At 43.1% G+C, this 18,723-nt stretch overlaps 1 protein-coding gene across 1 annotated transcript; it reads left to right on the top strand.

Moving 5' to 3' along the window:
- The first annotated feature begins 5,112 nt into the window (after positions 1 to 5,112).
- LOC102081188 (uncharacterized) lies at positions 5,113 to 18,656 on the top strand. Its single transcript, XM_019366972.2, has 6 exons — positions 5,113 to 5,264; positions 5,456 to 5,479; positions 5,573 to 5,884; positions 9,507 to 9,827; positions 13,652 to 13,975; positions 16,279 to 18,656. The coding sequence occupies exons 1-6, from the start codon at positions 5,225 to 5,227 to the stop codon at positions 16,506 to 16,508; spliced, it is 1,251 nt and encodes a 416-aa protein (XP_019222517.1). The 5' UTR covers positions 5,113 to 5,224; the 3' UTR covers positions 16,509 to 18,656.
- The last annotated feature ends 67 nt before the right edge of the window (positions 18,657 to 18,723 follow it).

Raw genomic sequence — 18,723 nt, 5'->3', positions numbered from 1 at the left:
GGAAGCAAAAAATAAATCCTGCCTAATTCTTAACTTTCCTGTTGTCCTCCTCCTTCATTGATTGTGGTTGTCCGGTGTTGCTGTATCCTTCCTGCCTTTGCCTCCACCATGGTGGGGGGGACGTAACAGATGTATTTTTACTTTTTTTATGTATTTAATTTAAAACTTCCCAAAACACACAGTCTGTGTTTCTGTTTCACAAAGACTCCACTGATGTGCTTAAACTCTCCTAATCTTTCCCACTGATTATAAATGGTAGTTCTTTTTTTAATCTGGATGTAATACCCTCTCTGACCACAACATGGCAGCACTCAGGAACAGACAGAATTTGAAGTATTGATAAATAAATAACTAATAAAATGTAGGAACAGATTTTAAAAGTGTTAGAGTGACGTTATTTAAATGTGGTGACCTTCTGTGGAGCAGAAGTGCCTCACGCCTCCAGACTGATTAAAGAAGTGAATTAAGGAACCATCACCAAGGCAGCGCGACTCTGGCGGCCAAACTTCACAGTTCCTTCTCCTCTTTTTCATCACTTGCTGAAGTTGTTGTTTGCGTTTCTCCTTCAGCGTTTGCTGTGTGTCTGACTCATCTGTGGTTATGAGTAAAATTCACTGTTTGGATGAACAGTGAATAAATGCTGATTATCAACTTTTTACAATTGTGGAAAAAGTACCCAAATCCAATACTTATATGAAAGTATTAATACTCCAGTACATACTCAATAAATAAAATAAGATTAGAGCTTTAAATGGAGTTCATAGTGAAATATTTGCCTTTGTTTAGTTTCTTTTTGTTAACACATCAAAAACCAGCATTAACATGTTGATCTGTGCTACACATCAGTTACTTGCTGTCTTCCCAAAATAACAACAGCTGTTATTTCTACTGTGTTTACAGTGGCTTGCAAAAGTATTCGGCCCCCTTGAACTTTTCCACATTTTGTCACATTACAGCCACAAACATGAATCAATTTTATTGGAATTCCAGGTGAAAGACCAATACAAAGTGGTGTACACGTGAGAAGTGGAACGAAAATCATACATGATTCCAAACATTTTTTACACATAAATAACTGCAAAGTGGGGTGTGCGTAATTATTCAGCCCCCTTTGGTCTGAGTGCAGTCAGTTGTCCATAGACGTTGCCTGATGAGTGCTAATGACTAAACAGAGTGCACCTGTGTGTAATCTAATGTCAGTACAAATACAGCTGCTCTGTGACGGCCTCAGAGGTTGTCTAAGGCTATGTCCACACGTACCCGGGTATTTTTGAAAACGGAGATTTTCCGTTTTCGTTTTAAAAAATAATCCCGTCCACACGTAAAGGCAGAAATGAAGGAAAACGCTGCTAGGAACATGCCAAAGCAGCAGGTGGCGCTATATTCCTAACCGTGTAGAAATGTTGGCCAATCAGAAGTCTAGAAGCCTCGGTGGGAAAAAGTAAACAAAGATGGGGCATAGAAGCAGAACCGAGTCGTATATATGAAGGGACAGTAACTGTGTGTGTATATGTAAGCATTTAAACACTGCAGAGAGTACAATTAACAGTAACAGTATTGTAGAAATTCATTTCACCGAAACAACAACGTGGCGCACAGTGTGACGTCAAAAAAGGCGCACACCTTTGACACTGCGTTTTCTCCGTTTTTCTCGTCCACACGTAAATGCAAAAACGGAGTTTTAGAAAATATCCACCCTGGCAGGCGTTTTTAGAAATCTCCGTTTTCAGTGACCGAAAACGCCGTTTACGTGTGGACGAAAGGTGCAAACGCATAGAAAAATCTGCGTTTTCAAAAATACCCGGGTACGTGTGGACATAGCCTTGAGAATATTGGGAGCAACAACACCATGAAGTCCAAAGAACACAGCAGACAGGTCAGGGATAAAGTTATTGAGAAATTTAAAGCAGGCTTAGGCTACAAAAAGATTTCCCAAGCCTTGAACATCCCACGGAGCACTGTTCAAGCCATCATTCAGAAATGGAAGGAGTATGGCACAACTGTAAACCTACCAAGACAAGGCCGTCCACCTAAACTCACAGGCCGAACAAGGAGAGCGCTGATCAGAAATGCAGCCAAGAGGCCCATGGTGACTCTGGACGAGCTGCAGAGATCTACAGCTCAGGTGGGGGAATCTGTCCATAGGACAACTATTAGTCGTGCACTGCACAAAGTTGGCCTTTATGGAAGAGTGGCAAGAAGAAAGCCATTGTTAACAGAAAACCATAAGAAGTCCCGTTTGCAGTTTGCCACAAGCCATGTGGGGGACACAGCAAACATGTGGAAGAAGGTGCTCTGGTCAGATGAGACCAAAATGCAAAACGCTATGTGTGGCGGAAAACTAACACTGCACATCACTCTGAACACACCATCCCCACTGTCACATATGTGGTGGCAGCATCATGCTCTGGGGGTGCTTCTCTTCAGCAGGGACAGGGAAGCTGGTCAGAGTTGATGGGAAGATGGATGGAGCCAAATACAGGGCAATCTTGGAAGAAAAGCTCTTGGAGTCTGCAAAAGACTTGAGACTGGGGCGGAGGTTCACCTTCCAGCAGGACAACCACCCTAAACATAAAGCCAGGGCAACAATGGAATGGTTTAAAACAAAACATATCCATGTGTTAGAATGGCCCAGTCAAAGTCCAGATCTAAATCCAATCCAGAATCTGTGGCAAGATCTGAAAACTGCTGTTCACAAACGCTGTCCATCTAATCTGACTGAGCTGGAGCTGTTTTGCAAAGAAGAATGGGCAAGAATTTCAGTCTGTAGATGTGCAAAGCTGGTAGAGACATACCCTAAAAGACTGGCAGCTGTAATTGCAGCAAAAGGTGGTTCTACAAAGTATTGACTCAGGGGGCCGAATAATTACGCACACCCCACTTTGCAGTTATTTATTTGTAAAAAATGTTTGGAATCATGTATGATTTTTGTTCCACTTCTCACATGTACACCACTTTGTATTGGTCTTTCACCTGGAATTCCAATAAAATGGATTCATGTTTGTGGCTGTAATGTGACAAAATGTGGAAAAGTTCAAGGGGCTGAATACTTTTGCAAGCCACTGTAAGTTCATCACTGGCTTCACTTTAACACTGAAAAGCACCTTAAACAGGAGAATTGTGAGGCACGTTTTGAAGCACTCATCCAGTCATGTATGTGCAGTTACATGTGTTTCCTGCAGGCTGAGTAACTTTTTGTTGGGGAGTTTAAATGTTTGTGTTTTAGCCAAACTTATAATCACTACATCACATGATTATCATTTTTTTAGATCATAAAATTTATGATTAATGGAACGGCTCCAGAACTTGCCTTAGACTCCTTCTATAAAGTAATCCATGGAGAACTGTCGGTATTTCTGTTAATTCAACAATTTTGGAAAAGATAGTTTTCCAAAATTCTAAAATTTCCAACATTTTTCCAAATTTTAAACAAATACAGTTTAAAACAGTGTTTATGTTGCTGCCATGATGTGACCTGATTTAACGCATTAAAACAGCTAAATGAAATTTACTAAATTCTCTTTAATTGAATTAAATTTGATTTTACTTTCAGTTCAGTTATGACCCAAATGACAACAGTCCCTTTGAGGAGCTTTACTCAGATAAAGAAATAAATGTGAAGTGTAAGAAGGTGTTTGTGTCGGGTCACTGCATTAGTCACTAATTTTCTTCCTGCTTGTGATTCAAACTGAATACAATCTGTGTTTACATGTAGAGTCTACGCACTGACCTCTTTCTAATGTGCACTGGCTGAAAGTTAGCCCACAGACACCTGCGGTATAAAACCATGACATCATTATAAATGGCACTCATGCATACAGGAGCAGTTTTGAAACGCTGACTTCCTCTTTATGAAAACCATAAAAGACATTTTTCTCATTCACAGTTGTGGTTTGAAGGTTGCATGCAGTCAGCATGGGCATGAATGATGACATTAATATGGGTTTGTATTGATTTCTTTGAACATTTCCAGGGTGGAATGATTGTACAGTGCACATGACTTTTAAAACACAAGAATTGGGTGTAAGTTTGATTTTCTCTCATCTACACAGGGTCAAAGGCATACAGGGTTCACATATATCTATATGTAAACCCCTGATATTTGGTTATTATTATTACTTGATTCGGTGCGTTAGCAGGTCGCACTTTGAACCAGTTGCAGCCATCAGTGAGCTTCTTGCATAATTATGGGTGGATTTCTGACCACTCTTCTGGGCAGAGTTGGTAGAGTTCTTTTAAATCAGTTGGTTTCCTGGCGCATACCTGAACTTTAAGCTTGCTCCACAAATTTTTAATAAGACTGAGGGCAGAGCTTTGGAAAGGCCATTTCAGAAGCTTACTGTCAATCTGCTTTATACGTTCCAAAATCAGTGTTGATGTATTTGGGGTCATTGTCTTGTTGGAACACCCAATTGTGCCCAAATTTAATTGGTGCTGTGAGGTGAAGAACTGGTGCAGTGTTCCAGTTCTACTGGCAGCAGAACAGTCCCGGATCATGATGCTACCACCATGTTTGACAGATGGCAGTGTTCCAAACATAGCTCTTGTCATTATGTCCAAATATCCATCTTTGTCTCGTCTGATTATCAAACTTCTCTCCAGAAGTTGTTCGGCTCGCCCATGTCAGCAGCTGCGAATTTCAGTTGAGTTTAAAGTTGTCCATTTTGAAGCGGGGCCTTTTTTCCTGGTCGGCACCAGTCTCGATCCATGAAGATGTAAAACTGGCTTCACTGTGGAGTGGCACTGGTGTTCCAGTAATTTCCAGTTCATGGCAGGCTTGATCCTTGCTGGTTCCTGGGTTGTTCCTGAACATCCTGACCAATTTCCTCAGACCAGGGCAAACTTACATACAGCTGTCTGAACTGATGATCTTGGATTCTGCCGTTCTATACTAATGGTGCCGAGAGACCTTCCCAACTTGTGTAAAGTTACAGTTCTTCTTCTTAGTGCTTTATTGCATTCTTTGGACTTGTCCATTGTATTGGTCAATCCACTAAGGACTGCCAAACACATGGTTTTTACACTACAAAGAGAAACTACTAGCGGGAATCAATCACAATCACTAAATGACAGATACGTTGTTTGATGTCCACTGTGCTGTATCCTTTTCACTTCTAGAATCAATGAAAGCAGGAAGTGTCTTAAAGCCACAGCGTTCAGTCTTATCTGCAGCTTTCTGCCACTGACGGCTCATTTCACTCATTTCATCTTGTGTGTCTCAGCCATGTGGACACAGCACACAAACTTCTTCTTGTTGGCCACAGGTGAGATGCATTTGACATCACTGAGTAGTTTTCTTGTTGCTACACTAACAGGATGTGTGAGGGCTGTTAAACTTGTTGGAAGCTTTTTCTTCCTTTCATATATCCAACTCTGAAACAAAGACAACTTCTTATCTCAGCATGTTTCACTTTACAGTCCAGAGAATAATCAGCCTTATTTTTCTTTTCTACAGTCTCTTATGTGTCAGCTGCTGCAGGTCAGTCGTGTTTGACAAAATGAGTCTAAATGATAAAGTTTGGTGTAAATAACATGCCATAAATACTGTGCACGCTCTTCTTTCTTCTGTTAGATGGTCAGATCAGATTAGCTGGGTCTGGGTCGACTCGCTGCTCTGGAAGAGTTGAAATCTATCACAACGACTCCTGGGGAACAATCTGTGATGATGACTGGGACTTAAAAGATGCTGAGGTGGTCTGCAGACAGTTAGACTGTGGAACAGCACTGAGTGCCACTAAAAATGCTCACTTTGGTGCAGGAACTGGGCCGATCTGGCTTCATCATGTAGGCTGTGACGGAAGTGAAAGTTCTCTAAGTGAGTGTGATCTCAACAGATCTCAGCCCTCCTGTGGACACAGTGAGGATGCTGGTGTCCTCTGTTCAGGTGAGATATCGTTTGGATTACACATGCTGTGCACTGTACTTTTAAAAAAAAGATTTTTTTATCATCCAATCAGTGAGAAACAATGAGTTGTTTGTCATTGTCTTTTAAAGTGGGAATATTTGCTTCCGAGTTTAAATGTATGTCAGACCCTGTATGTTAGATAAGCTGTAAATCTGCATCTAAAGGTCAAAGGTCGCTCTTTGAGGATGCCAGTGTTCACGTTTTGGACAGAGAAGACATTAGTTTGAAAGAGGAGTGAAAGAATGTCCACTGTGAACGGCCATCTTTGAACAGAGGGCAAGGCTTACAACAACAGCTGTCTGCCATCTATAATTCATTTTTCAGATCCCTCCCAGACAACTTAAAACTCACCCACATCTTGCATCAGGTGACCTCAATAGGTCACATTATAGGGTTCAGGCAAGGTCACACAGTGGTTTCACCCAAAACCTCTGCTGATAATGACCCAGGCTTTTGTTCACACCTTGGCTCATGTGGTGAGGCACGTGATCAATAGTGGCTCAACGACCCACTTAAGACAACTTCACTACGGCTTAAATACCTGGGACTCTCCACCAATTGGTTTAGAACTGAAGAAACTTCTTGGATGAGAGGTGAAATGTCTTCAAGAAACTTAAAGAGGTCCTCGTGTCTTTTTTGATCTTATAAACGGAACAAAGCAAGTTTTCTGCTTTTACCACCCTGGAGGATGTTGGACTCTGCCAGGGCTGCCTAATGCTAACGACTATGTTAATCATTTCTGGGTAGATTTTCTAGATACAGCCAAGGGACAGGGGGTGTTAGGTTCAGTAGTCTCAAGATCTTGTCTCTGCTTTTGTGGTTTCGTTGACTTTATTGAGTCAGCTTACACCAGGGAAGTTTACAGCCTCTCCCCTGAGGACCATCAGCACCACTTACGCTTGTACCCCTTGCATGCCAGGATGCTGCACGCTCCTTCGCGCCTGACACACCCCTTAATTTTGGGAATGGACTGGCCCAGATTCAGTAGATTAATAAGCAGTGTGTCGGGATTCTGTAATGCAGCCTGGCATGACGCTGTGTTCACGTCCCCATTGTTCAGAAAGAATTGGCTGACATTCTGAAAATTCAATTTCAATTCAACTCAATTCAATTTTATTTATATAGCGCCAAATCACAACAAATGTCGCCTCAAGGTGCTTTATATTGTACAGTAGACCCTACAATAATACATACAGAGAAAAACCCAACAATCATATGACCCCCTATGAGCAAGCACTTTGGCGACAGTGGGAAGGAAAAACTCCCTTTTAACAGGAAGAAACCTCCGGCAGAACCAGGCTCAGGGAGGGGCGGGGCCATCTGCTGCGACCGGTTGGGGTGAGAGAAGGAAGACAGGATAAAGACATGCTGTGGAAGAGAGACAGAGATTAATAATAGATATGATTCGATGCAGAGAGGTCTATTAACACATAGTGAGTGGCTGGAAAGGAAAAACTCAATGCATCATGGGAATCCCCGGCAGCCTACGTCTATTGCAGCATAACTAAGGGAGGATTCAGGGTCACCTGGTCCAGCCCTAACTATATGCTTTAGCAAAAAGGAAAGTTTGAAGCCTAATCTTGAAAGTAGAGATAGTGTCTGTCTCCCGAATCCAAACTGGAAGCTGGTTCCACAGAAGAGGGGCCTGAAAACTGAAGGCTCTGCCTCCCATTCTACTTTTAAATACTCTAGGAACAACAAGTAGGCCTGCAGTGTGAGAGCGAAGTGCTCTAATAGGGTGATATGGTACTACAAGGTCATTAAGATAAGATGGGGCCTGATTATTTAAGACCTTGTATGTGAGGAGCAGGATTTTGAATTCTGGATTTAACAGGAAGCCAATGAAGGGAAGCCAAAACAGGAGAAATCTGCTCTCTCTTTCTAGTCCCTGTCAGGACTCTTGCTGCAGCATTTTGCATTAACTGAAGGCTTTTCAGTGAGTTTTTAGGACATCCTGATAATAAAGAATTACAGTAGTCCAGCCTGGAAGTAATAAATGCATGAACTAGTTTTTCAGCGTCACTCTGAGACAGGATATTTCTAATTTTAGAGATGTTGCGCAAATGGAAGAAAGCAGTCTTACATATTTGTTTAATATGTGCGTTAAAGGACATGTCCTGGTCAAAAATGACTCCAAGGTTCCTCACAGTGTTACTGGAGGCCAAGGTAATGCCATCCAGAGTAAGAATCTGCTTAGATACCATATTTCTAAGATTTTCAGGGCCGAGTACAATAACCTCAGTTTGATCTGAATTAAGAAGCAGAAAGTTAGCAGCCATCCAGGTCTTTATGTCTTTAAGACATTCCTGCAGTTTAACTAATTGGTGTGTGTTACCTGGCTTCATGGATAGATAGAGCTGCGTGTCATCTGCATAGCAGTGAACATTTATGCTATGTCTTCTAATGATGCTGCCTAAGGGAAGCATGTATAATGTAAACAGAATTGGTCCTAGCACTGAACCCTGTGGAACACCATAATTGACCTTAGTGGGTGAAGAGGACTCTCCATTTACATGAACAAATTGGAGTCTATTAGATAGATATGATACAAACCACTGCAGCACAGTACCTGTAATACCTACAGCATGTTCTAATCGCTCTAATAGGATATTATGGTCGACAGTATCGAACGCAGCACTGAGGTCTAGCAGGACAAGCACAGAGATGAGTCCACTGTCAGAGGCCATAAGAAGATCATTTGTAACCTTCACTAAAGCTGTTTCTGTGCTGTGATGAGCTCTGAAACCTGACTGAAACTCTTCAAATAAGCCATTCCTCTGCAGATGATCTGTTAGCTGTTTGACAACTACTCTTTCAAGGATGTTTGATATGAAAGGAAGGTTGGAGATTGGCCTGTAATTAGCTAAGACTGCTGGGTCTAGAGATGCTTTTTAAGTAAGGGTTTAACTACAGCCAGCTTGAAGGCCTGTGGTACATAGCCGATTATTAGAGATAGGTTGATCATATTTAAGATTGAAGCATTAATTAATGGCCGGATGGGAGTAAGGGAAGAGTTGCACAGCGCGTGGTGTAGCCCCAAAGTTCTTGTAGTGAAGAAAGATGGGTGTGTGTCGACTACCGCAAGGTGAATGAGCTCTCACAGTTTGATGCCCACCCCATGCCCCGGCTCGATGAGCTCCTGGACGGGTTAGGTACTGCTCGTTTTTTTATGACACTAGATTTAACCGAGGGTTACTGGCAGATTCTCTTATCTGCAGAGTCTGAGGAGCAGTTTGTATCAATTCATCACACTTCTGTTCGGCTTATTCGGAGCCCCTGTCACTTTCCAGTGCCTCATGGACCGAGTGCTGCGTCCACACACTGCATATGCTGCCGCCTACCTCAATTATGTTATCATCCACCTGGGCAGAGCATGTGCAGCGGGTGGCCACGGTCCCGGAGTCCCTGAGGTGGGCAAGGCCTAAGCCAACCCGCGGAAATGTGTGGTTGGACAGAGGGTGGTACAGTATCTGGGGTACCACTTGGGAGGCAGTCCCGCATCCCAAGAAAAGAAAGTTAAGTCAAGTGAAATGTTTAACGTTCACACTGACAAACTGGTGCAGACTGTTTCAGGTCTTCATTTTGTTCTGTTTTACTACAGAGTCACTGCAGCGGCCCAGCATCTCCCTGAGATATGATGGAGGATCGGTGCAGGGACCCAAAAGTGCAGAGATCACAGGAGGCTCCAGTTTTGGCTTTACCTGCTCCATTACATCCAGCTATACTCCAGGCCGTTTCATGCTCATCTTCTCTGGATCCAACCAAAAGTACACAAAGCCTGCTGTCAGAAACTCAGCCAGGTTTAGTTTCCCTGCAGCTGAGTATGAACACCGGGGCAGCTACAGCTGTGTGTATGAGATAAATGTGTCAATGAAGGAATTCCAGTCATCTGAGTCGCCACCAATTCATGTCATCATCACATGTAAGTAGAAACATCAGTCAACATGAATACATGAAAGACTTAGACTTTTACATGAGTGTTTGTATTTGTTAGTCTTCCGACTGTAATTATGAAATGAAACATGTACAGTGATGTGAAAAAGTGTCTTGATGCATCCTCAGTCATCCAGGTAAGGAAATCCCAAAAGGTTGATTCTGTTCATCTGGACGTTTTCAGTGGGAGAAACGTTTCGTCATCATCCAGGTGACTTCTTCAGTCTCAGCTGACTGCAGGTTTCCTCAACCTTATAAACTGTACCTTTGCACAATAACTGAAACTAGTCCACTGAGTAACAGTGGGCTGTGAGGTCAGTTTCTTAATCATCCATCCATCCATCCATCTTCTTCCGCTTTATCCGAGGCCGGGTCGCGGGGGCAACAGCCTAAGCAGAGAAGCCCAGACCTCCCTCTCCCCAGCCACCTCCTCCAGCTTATCCGGGGGAACACCAAGACGTTCCCAGGCCAGCCGAGAGATATAATCTCTCCAGCGTGTCCTGGGTCTGCCCCGGGGCCTCCTCCCGGTGGGACATGCCCGGAACACCTCACCCAGGAGGCGCCCAGGAGGCATCCTTGTCAGATGCCCGAACCACCTCAACTGGCTCCTTTCGATGTGGAGGAGCAGCGGCTCTACTCTGAGCCCCTCCCGGATGGCTGAACTTCTCACCCTATCTCTAAGGGAGAGGCCAGCCACCCTTCGGAGGAAGCTCATTTCCGCCGCTTGTATCTGCGATCTCGTTCTTTCGGTCACTACCCACAGCTCGTGGCCACAGGTGAGGGTAGGGACGTAGATCAACCGGTAAATTGAGAGCTTCACTTTTACACTCAGCTCTCTCTTCACCATTAATATGCAAATTTTCACGACTGTTGATCAGTGATGTAACGGCGTTACAAGTAACGGCGTTGGAAACGGCGTTACTTTTCTCAGTAACGAGTAATCTAACTAATTACTATTCCTATCGTTACAACGCCGTTACCGTTACTAACAAGAAAATGCAGTTGCGTCACTATTTTTAAACGAATAGACGGCTGAAGCTGTGTTCAGCTTACTGCATCTAATATCAGTTGCACGGAAGTAGCTGTAAGTAATCTGGGCGCTTTAGCAGCTGCGCGCTCCCGCGGACAGTAATCACTGTCTAGCACAACACCTGGAGCTCAGGGGGCAAAACAATCGCATGAGTGCTGCTGTTTGACTGAGGAAGAATAAAGTAGTCGTGGTAAGTCAATCACATGACCACTTAAAGACAAAGCAACAAGGTGATATATACCAGTTTTTAAACTGTGTTGATAGGCCACGTAAAACCAGAGTCATGATAAACAATAAATACTCAGCATTTTTTCCTCAATAGTTTCGTCACGTTTACTGTCTAAGGACAGCGCTAGCAAGCACTTTCTGCTTATGAGCAAAAAATGAAAAACAAAACAAAACAAGAAACAGCCCGTTCATGTTGGTGGAAAAATGCACCATGTCGACAAATCAAAAAATGATATGACTACATGACATTTGGTTGTTTAGGAAGAGGGGGAAGATTTAGGAGTGACGGTGAGAGAGAGAGAGAGAGAGAGAGAGCGCGAGTTTTGAGATGTGAGATTTGTGACGTTTAGCGTGTTTGGAGTGTGTAGTTAATGTGTTGTCTTGTGTAGTTAGTGTGTAGTGTTGTGGACAGTTTTGTGTTGTGTGTCAGAACAATGAGGCGACTGCTGTCTCCAGGTAGAAACAGCAGTGATACACCTGCTGCTGTCAGACCTGCAGGTATCAGGCTGTGATGTTCTCCTTTATAGTGGACAGAAATTATGTTTTTGGAGTGGCACAAATGATTTGTGGCATCTTATTGAAGAACAGCTGATTGTTCTGTAAATAGTTTGAAATGGTTATTTTAAAAAAAGGGTAAAAGGTAAATGGCTGCAAATAACTTGTGCATATGATTTTAAAATTGACAATTTATATTTGCATTTAAAGTTATGAAATATGACTCATTAAACATGTTTGTGGTTGTTACAGTAAAAATATCACTTTTTCTACTCGGATTTTATGTTTTTGTCTGATTTTAGATCAATTGTGTTAATACAGTATGTCAACATGAAAACATAACTGTAAATTCAGACACGTGAGGTTGTGCTGAAAAGAATGATGCCAAACAAGGCAAAGTAAATAGTTTTTAAAGGCAAAATGTGGAGGAAACATCAAGAGTAGTCAAAAATAGCCAATTATACCCTGGACCCCAGAGGGTTAAACTTTTTTTTTAAAGTAACACAATAGTTACTTTTCAAGTAATTATAATTAATTACTTTTAGAATACTGTAACTCAGTTACTAACTCAGTTACTTTTTGAAGAAGTAACTAGTAACAGTAATTAATTACTTTTTCAAAGTAGCTTGCCCAACACTGCTGTTGATCAGCAACCACTGATCAATAACCATGAGTCCCATTCACAGAGATTTGGGGAATGGCTGCAATCACAGCATTGTAAGATGGTGACAGATGGACCCTTAGGCCCCCTCCTCGATTCAGAGATGGTCTTTCCCTTTTCACGTAAATGGCCTCCTTGACTCCGCCCTCAAACCAGCGTTCCTCCCTGTCCAGGATGTGTACAGCCTCATCGTTGAAAGCGTGTCCACTGGCCTGTAGGTGTGAATAGACTGCAGAGTCCTGGCCTGATGAGGTCGCTCTTCTGTGTTGTACCATCTGCTTTGCCAGAGGTTGTTTGGTTTCCCCAAAGTATTAGTCATAGTAATCCTCCTGGCACTTAGCGGCATACACTATATTACTTTGTGTCGGGGGACCTGGTTATTGGGGTGGACCAGTTTTTAGTGCAGCATGTTTTGGAGTTTTAAAGCCACAGAGACGCGGTGTTTAGAAAAAAATGTGTCTCGGCTGTTCCGATACTCCTGACACATCGCTAAGGGTTTTCACTTACGCAGCAGTTGTCCTTCTCTCCTGGATCACCTGGAGCTTTCTTTAGGTGCCTTCTGTCACGTCTGCAGATGCATGGAGGGGAGAGAGAGTGTGGACCCAAAAGCAGACACTGGTAACGGACTTAAACTGAAAACGTACCTTTGATTGCAGCGGGGACAGAATACAAACAAAAGCAGAAGGTGACAAAGTCTAAACTGACAAAACCCAAACTGGGAGGAAACTACAAACAGGTATAAAGAAACTAAAAACCTGGGACGTGAAACCTGGAACATGGAAACCTAGTATGTGGGAAATACAGTGGATGATACTCAGATGATGTTTCTCAGTCACATGTCTCAGAACAGGATCACCAATTACCAGAGTTTGACCCCCGGCGGCTGTGAGGAAAAGCAGTTAGACACATGAACAGGTTGGTGGTGTACCTGGGGCTTCTGTTTAAGACTATGCTTCCTCCTCACCGTCACCCAGCCGTCCTGTTATCCCTGCTGCTTGGGACAGTTGGAGGACAGCTAGCGGGGCCTATGCTACCTTCAGCTGCACCAGCTACAGGGGCCTGGCTAGCTATGGTTCTTCAAGGGTGTGAAGCCGAGTCTCCAATTCAGTGATCCTGGCCTCCAGAGATGCAAATAGGCTACATTTATTACAAGTATCATTACTGCTAAAGGAGGCCGAGGAGTAACTAAACATCTGACACAATGAGCAGGAAAGTGCAGGAGGGACAGGTGAAGTAGCCATGGTGCTAACGAGTCGGCTACGAGCTAAGCTAAGCTAGCGAAACAGTAAAGACACAGTGAGTGAATACTGGGAATATAATTAGTGAGTAAATCAAAAGAGCGCTTGCTTCGAATGAAGCACTGCTGTTCATTCGTCTGTGTTGTTGCTTTTGTACCCAGTTCCTCTGCAGCAGCCCAGCATCTCCCTGACATCTCCTAATGGAGGACTGGTCTGGGGACCTGCAGTTACAGAAGTCACAGGGGGCTCCAGCATAGACTTTATCTGCACCATTCAAACCAGATATACTCCAGGCCGTTTCAGACTCTTCTTCTCTGGATCAAACCAAAAGCACACAGAGCCTGCTGTCAGAAACTCAGCCAGCTTTACTTTCCCTGCAGCTGAGTATGAACACCAGGGCAGCTACAGCTGTGTGTATGAGTTACTGCTGCCATCAAGGACATTCACTTCTGCTGAGTCAGCACCAATTCGTCTCATCATCACATGTAAGTAGAAACATCAGTCACAACATGAATACATGAAGTTAAACTTTACAGTGAGTGTTTGTACTTGAAGTGTTCTTTACTTTAATGATGAAACGAAACATGTATGTGAGCAAACAGTACAGATAACAACTTACAGTGGCTTGCAAAAGTATTCGGCCCCCTTGAACTTTTCCACATTTTGTCACATTACAGCCACAAACATGAATCAATTTTATTGGAATTCCAGGTGAAAGACCAATACAAAGTGGTGTACACGTGAGAAGTGGAACAAAAATCATACATGATTCCAAACATTTTTTACAAATAAATAACTGCAAAGTGGGGTGTGCGTAATTATTCAGCCCCCTGAGTCAATACTTTGTAGAACCACCTTTTGCTGCAATTACAGCTGCCAGTCTTTTAGGGTATGTCTCTACCAGCTTTGCACATCTACAGACTGAAATCCTTGCCCATTCTTCTTTGCAAAACAGCTCCAGCTCAGTCAGATTAGATGGACAGCGTTTGTGAACAGCAGGTTTCAGATCTTGCCACAGATTCTCGATTGGATTTAGACAGCAGACAGGTCAGGGATAAAGTTATTGAGAAATTTAAAGCAGGCTTAGGCTACAAAAAGATTTCCCAAGCCTTGAACATCCCACGGAGCACTGTTCAAGCCATCATTCAGAAATGGAAGGAGTATGGCACAACTGTAAACCTACCAAGACAAGGCCGTCCACCTAAACTCACAGGCCGAACAAGGAGAGCGCTGATCAGAAATGCAGCCAAGAGGCCCATGGTGACTCTGGACGAGCTGCAGAGATCTACAGCTCAGGTGGGGGAATCTGTCCATAGGACAACTATTAGTCGTGCACTGCACAAAGTTGGCCTTTATGGAAGAGTGGCAAGAAGAAAGCCATTGTTAACAGAAAACCATAAGAAGTCCCGTTTGCAGTTTGCCACAAGCCATGTGGGGGACACAGCAAACATGTGGAAGAAGGTGCTCTGGTCAGATGAGACCAAAATGCAAAAGGCTATGTGTGGCGGGAAACTAACACTGCACATCACTCTGAACACACCATCCCCACTGTCAAATATGGTGGTGGCAGCATCATGCTCTGGGGGTGCTTCTCTTCAGCAGGGACAGGGAAGCTGGTCAGAGTTGATGGGAAGATGGATGGAGCCAAATACAGAGCAATCTTGGAAGAAAACCTCTTGGAGTCTGCAAAAGACTTGAGACTGGGGCGGAGGTTCACCTTCCAGCAGGACAACCACCCTAAACATAAAGCCAGGGCAACAATGGAATGGTTTAAAACAAAACATATCCATGTGTTAGAATGGCCCAGTCAAAGTCCAGATCTAAATCCAATCCAGAATCTGTGGCAAGATCTGAAAACTGCTGTTCACAAACGCTGTCCATCTAATCTGACTGAGCTGGAGCTGTTTTGCAAAGAAGAATGGGCAAGGATTTCAGTCTGTAGATGTGCAAAGCTGGTAGAGACATACCCTAAAAGACTGGCAGCTGTAACTGCAGCAAAAGGTGGTTCTACAAAGTATTGACTCAGGGGGCTGAATAATTACGCACACCCCACTTTGCAGTTATTTATGTGTAAAAAATGTTTGGAATCATGTATGATTTTCGTTCCACTTCTCACGTGTACACCACTTTGTATTGGTCTTTCACCTGGAATTCCAATAACATTGATTCATGTTTGTGGCTGTAATGTGACAAAATGTGGGAAAGTTCAAGGGGGCCGAATACTTTTGCAAGCCACTGTACATGAGTAAACTTGCAAATGTAGCATAAATTGTATTTTTACTCAGTTGTATATAGCATTTGTATTCTATTTTTATCTTATTGTATATTTTATTCTATTTTATTCTATTCTGTACAGTTGTGTACTGTATTTATTCTTATTTTATTTTATTCTAATTTTTGCTTCATAACTTTTGCACTGTCCACTTCCTGCTGTGACAAAACACATTTCCCACGTGTGGGACTAATAAAGGTTATCTTATCTTATCTTATAAATGTAGTTACAGATGTTGTTTTGCATTAGTAAGGACAGTGTGTGGATTTCCAGAGTGGTACAGCTGTGGCTGACTGAATGTGTCACTGATATGAACTCAGAATACGAGCTGTGTGGTGTGTCTGGCTTTCTGAGAGCGGGCACTTTTTATTGATCACAACAAGAAAACAGTTTGTGATCATGGCTTAAATGTTGCTGAGTCGGAACCTTAACAGGACGATTTTAATGAAGATTAGAATGAATAAAAGTGTTCAAACACTGGTGTTCAATCTTCTGTGTTGTTTCTTTTGTACCCAGTTCCTCTGCAGCAGCCCAGCATCTCTCTGACGTCTCCTAATAGAGGACTGGTCTGGGGTCCTGAAGGTGCAGAGATCACCAAGGGCTCCAGCTTTGTCTTCAGCTGCTCCATTAACTCCAGATATACTCCAGGCTGTTTCAGGCTCTTCTTCTCTGGTGTGAACCTCACAGAGCCTGCAGTCAACCACTCAGCCAGCTTTAGTTTCCCTGCAGCTGAGTATGAACACTAGGGCAGCTACAGCTGTGTGTATGAGTTACTGCTGCCATCAAGGACATTCACTTCTGCTGAGTCAGCACCAATTCGTCTCATCATCACATGTAAGTAGAGCGCAGGACTCAAATCCAGCAATGCGGTAGTTTATCAGCAGTAACTGAATGACACATAGATTGAACATACATGTTGTTTCAACAGCTCTACATGTAAATACAAGGATGTATGTATAGATACTTGTGACTCCATGATTGTAATACAGGGTTACTCTGCTGTCCACTGTGAGGACTGCTCCTCTTCTAGGACCCTGTTTAGATCTGAAAATTGATGGGAAAGACTTTTTAAACCATTCAACATGTAAACATTTGAAGTTTTCAACAACCTGACACGATACACTTTCAAATGTTCTAAAGAGCTTGAAAAGAAAGTGAATGGAGTTCTTTAAGACTTTTCACCTCTCATCCATGAGGCGTCTTCACTTCTAAAACCAAAAGGTGGAAAGTCTAAGTCCTTAGAGAAACAGGACATCATCATCCGTTATGTGGCAGGTTTATCAGAGGAACTCAGGAGAGTCTCCTCCAAGCACAACATCCCAGTTTAGACCCAGCCACACACTCAGACACAAACTGCTTCATCACAAACACAAACTCAACAACGTAGCTGTGCAGTGAGGGGCGCTCAGACCTCTACACTGGAGACACCAAACACTTCATAAACACACAACATAGACGAGCCACCTCGACAGGACAAGACTCAGCTGTACGTCTGCATCTAAAGGTCAAAGGTCACTCTTTGAGAATACCAATGTTCATATTTTGGACAGAGAAGATGGTTTGAAAGAGGAATGGAAGAAGACATCTATGTCCACTGTGATCCTTGAACAGGGGGTGGGGCTTATGACACCAGCTCTCTGCCATCCAGTTGAGATCCCTTTTCGGACGCCTTAACGCCCACTCATGTCTTACATCAGGTGACCTGAATATGTCACGTGATAGGGTGAGGCAAGGTCTCACAGTGGCTTCACCTGAAACCTCTGCTGATAATGACCCACACCTTTTTTCTCACCTTGGCTCATGTGATGAGTCACATGATTGACCACCATTACCTGGATGAATGACAACCTACACAGACAGAACTGCTCATACAGCATCACTTTTCATGTTGCAGATTTCCCAGAAACATGTTGTAATCGTTTTCTCTCGTAGTTCCTTGGTGGCTGCTGGTGGTGTCAGCAGCTCCTGGGATCCTGGTGCTCCTGCTGGTCCTGTTGGTGGTCGCTCTGGTCCTCTGGAGAAGACGATGAGCCAGGCGGTTTGATCCCCACGTCCTGATACAAAGTCTGTGCTCATGAGAACAAACAGTTCACAGTGGAAATAAGTATCTGACACTCTGTTGAATTCACCATTTTAACCTTTTAGAAATAAATGATCAGTTTATAATTTCATAATTGATCATTTTATAGCAGCTTTATTTTAACAGTGGAAGGCATTCTGTACCAGTTACAAATAAATGTGCATTTTAGTGGGAAAGAAGTATTTGATCCTAACTGTTGTTGACAAGCACAGCTGTGAGATGTTTCCTGTAGCAGGTCACCAGGTTTGTGGACGTCTCAGCTGATTTTAAACTTCTCCTCAGTGCAGAGGATCCTTAAGCTTTCTAGAAACACTTCAGCTCTCTGGAGGTTTTATGTCTGATTTTCAATCTGAAGGTGTAGACAGGCTGGGGGTTCAGCTGTAGTTAATTTACTGATTCAGTTCTGCTGCTTGTGTTTCAGTGGCTGTCACAAACAGATATGAGGATGATGATGATGAGGAGGAGGGGGAGGAGGAGGAGGAGGAGGAGGGGGACTACGCGGATGTTGAGCCGGTGGAGCTCAAAGGGAAATGTGCAGAGCGAGCAGGAGGCGTGACAGACCAGGAGTGTGATGATCACGATTACGTCAACATGGAGGATGAATTTGAAAGCACTGATGATGAAAGCGATTATGTAAATGTGACAGATGGATATGCTGAACAAAACGTGGACATTTATGGAGGAGAGCAGATTTATCAAAATGTAAATTTCATTTATTAAACCCCCTCATCATGAGCTGTGTTACCAGTGTACGAGCTTTCAGACGTATGGGTTACCAAAGGTGTCTGTAACACAATTAAAGGATTTATGTGCAGTTTTGTCTGGTTTTTAAAAAAAAAAGTCATTTAGTTCTCAGTTCTAAAACTAAAGTGTTCTGGGAA

The sequence above is a fragment of the Oreochromis niloticus genome, linkage group LG13, assembly GCF_001858045.2.
Source record: "Oreochromis niloticus isolate F11D_XX linkage group LG13, O_niloticus_UMD_NMBU, whole genome shotgun sequence".
In the NCBI taxonomy this organism is placed as follows: Eukaryota; Metazoa; Chordata; class Actinopteri; order Cichliformes; family Cichlidae; genus Oreochromis; species Oreochromis niloticus.
The sequence above is the reverse complement of the archived record's forward strand: the minus strand, read 5'-3'. Positions and strand labels throughout refer to the sequence as shown.

Coding starts and splice junctions, on each gene's coding strand:
- LOC102081188 (XM_019366972.2), top strand. CDS start 5,225: ATGTGGACACAGCACACAAACTTCTTCTTGTTGGCCACAG. Junction 5,265..5,455: donor CTTCTTCTTGTTGGCCACAG/GTGAGATGCATT, acceptor TCTTTTCTACAG/TCTCTTATGTGTCAGCTGCT. Junction 5,885..9,506: donor TGCTGGTGTCCTCTGTTCAG/GTGAGATATCGT, acceptor GTTTTACTACAG/AGTCACTGCAGCGGCCCAGC.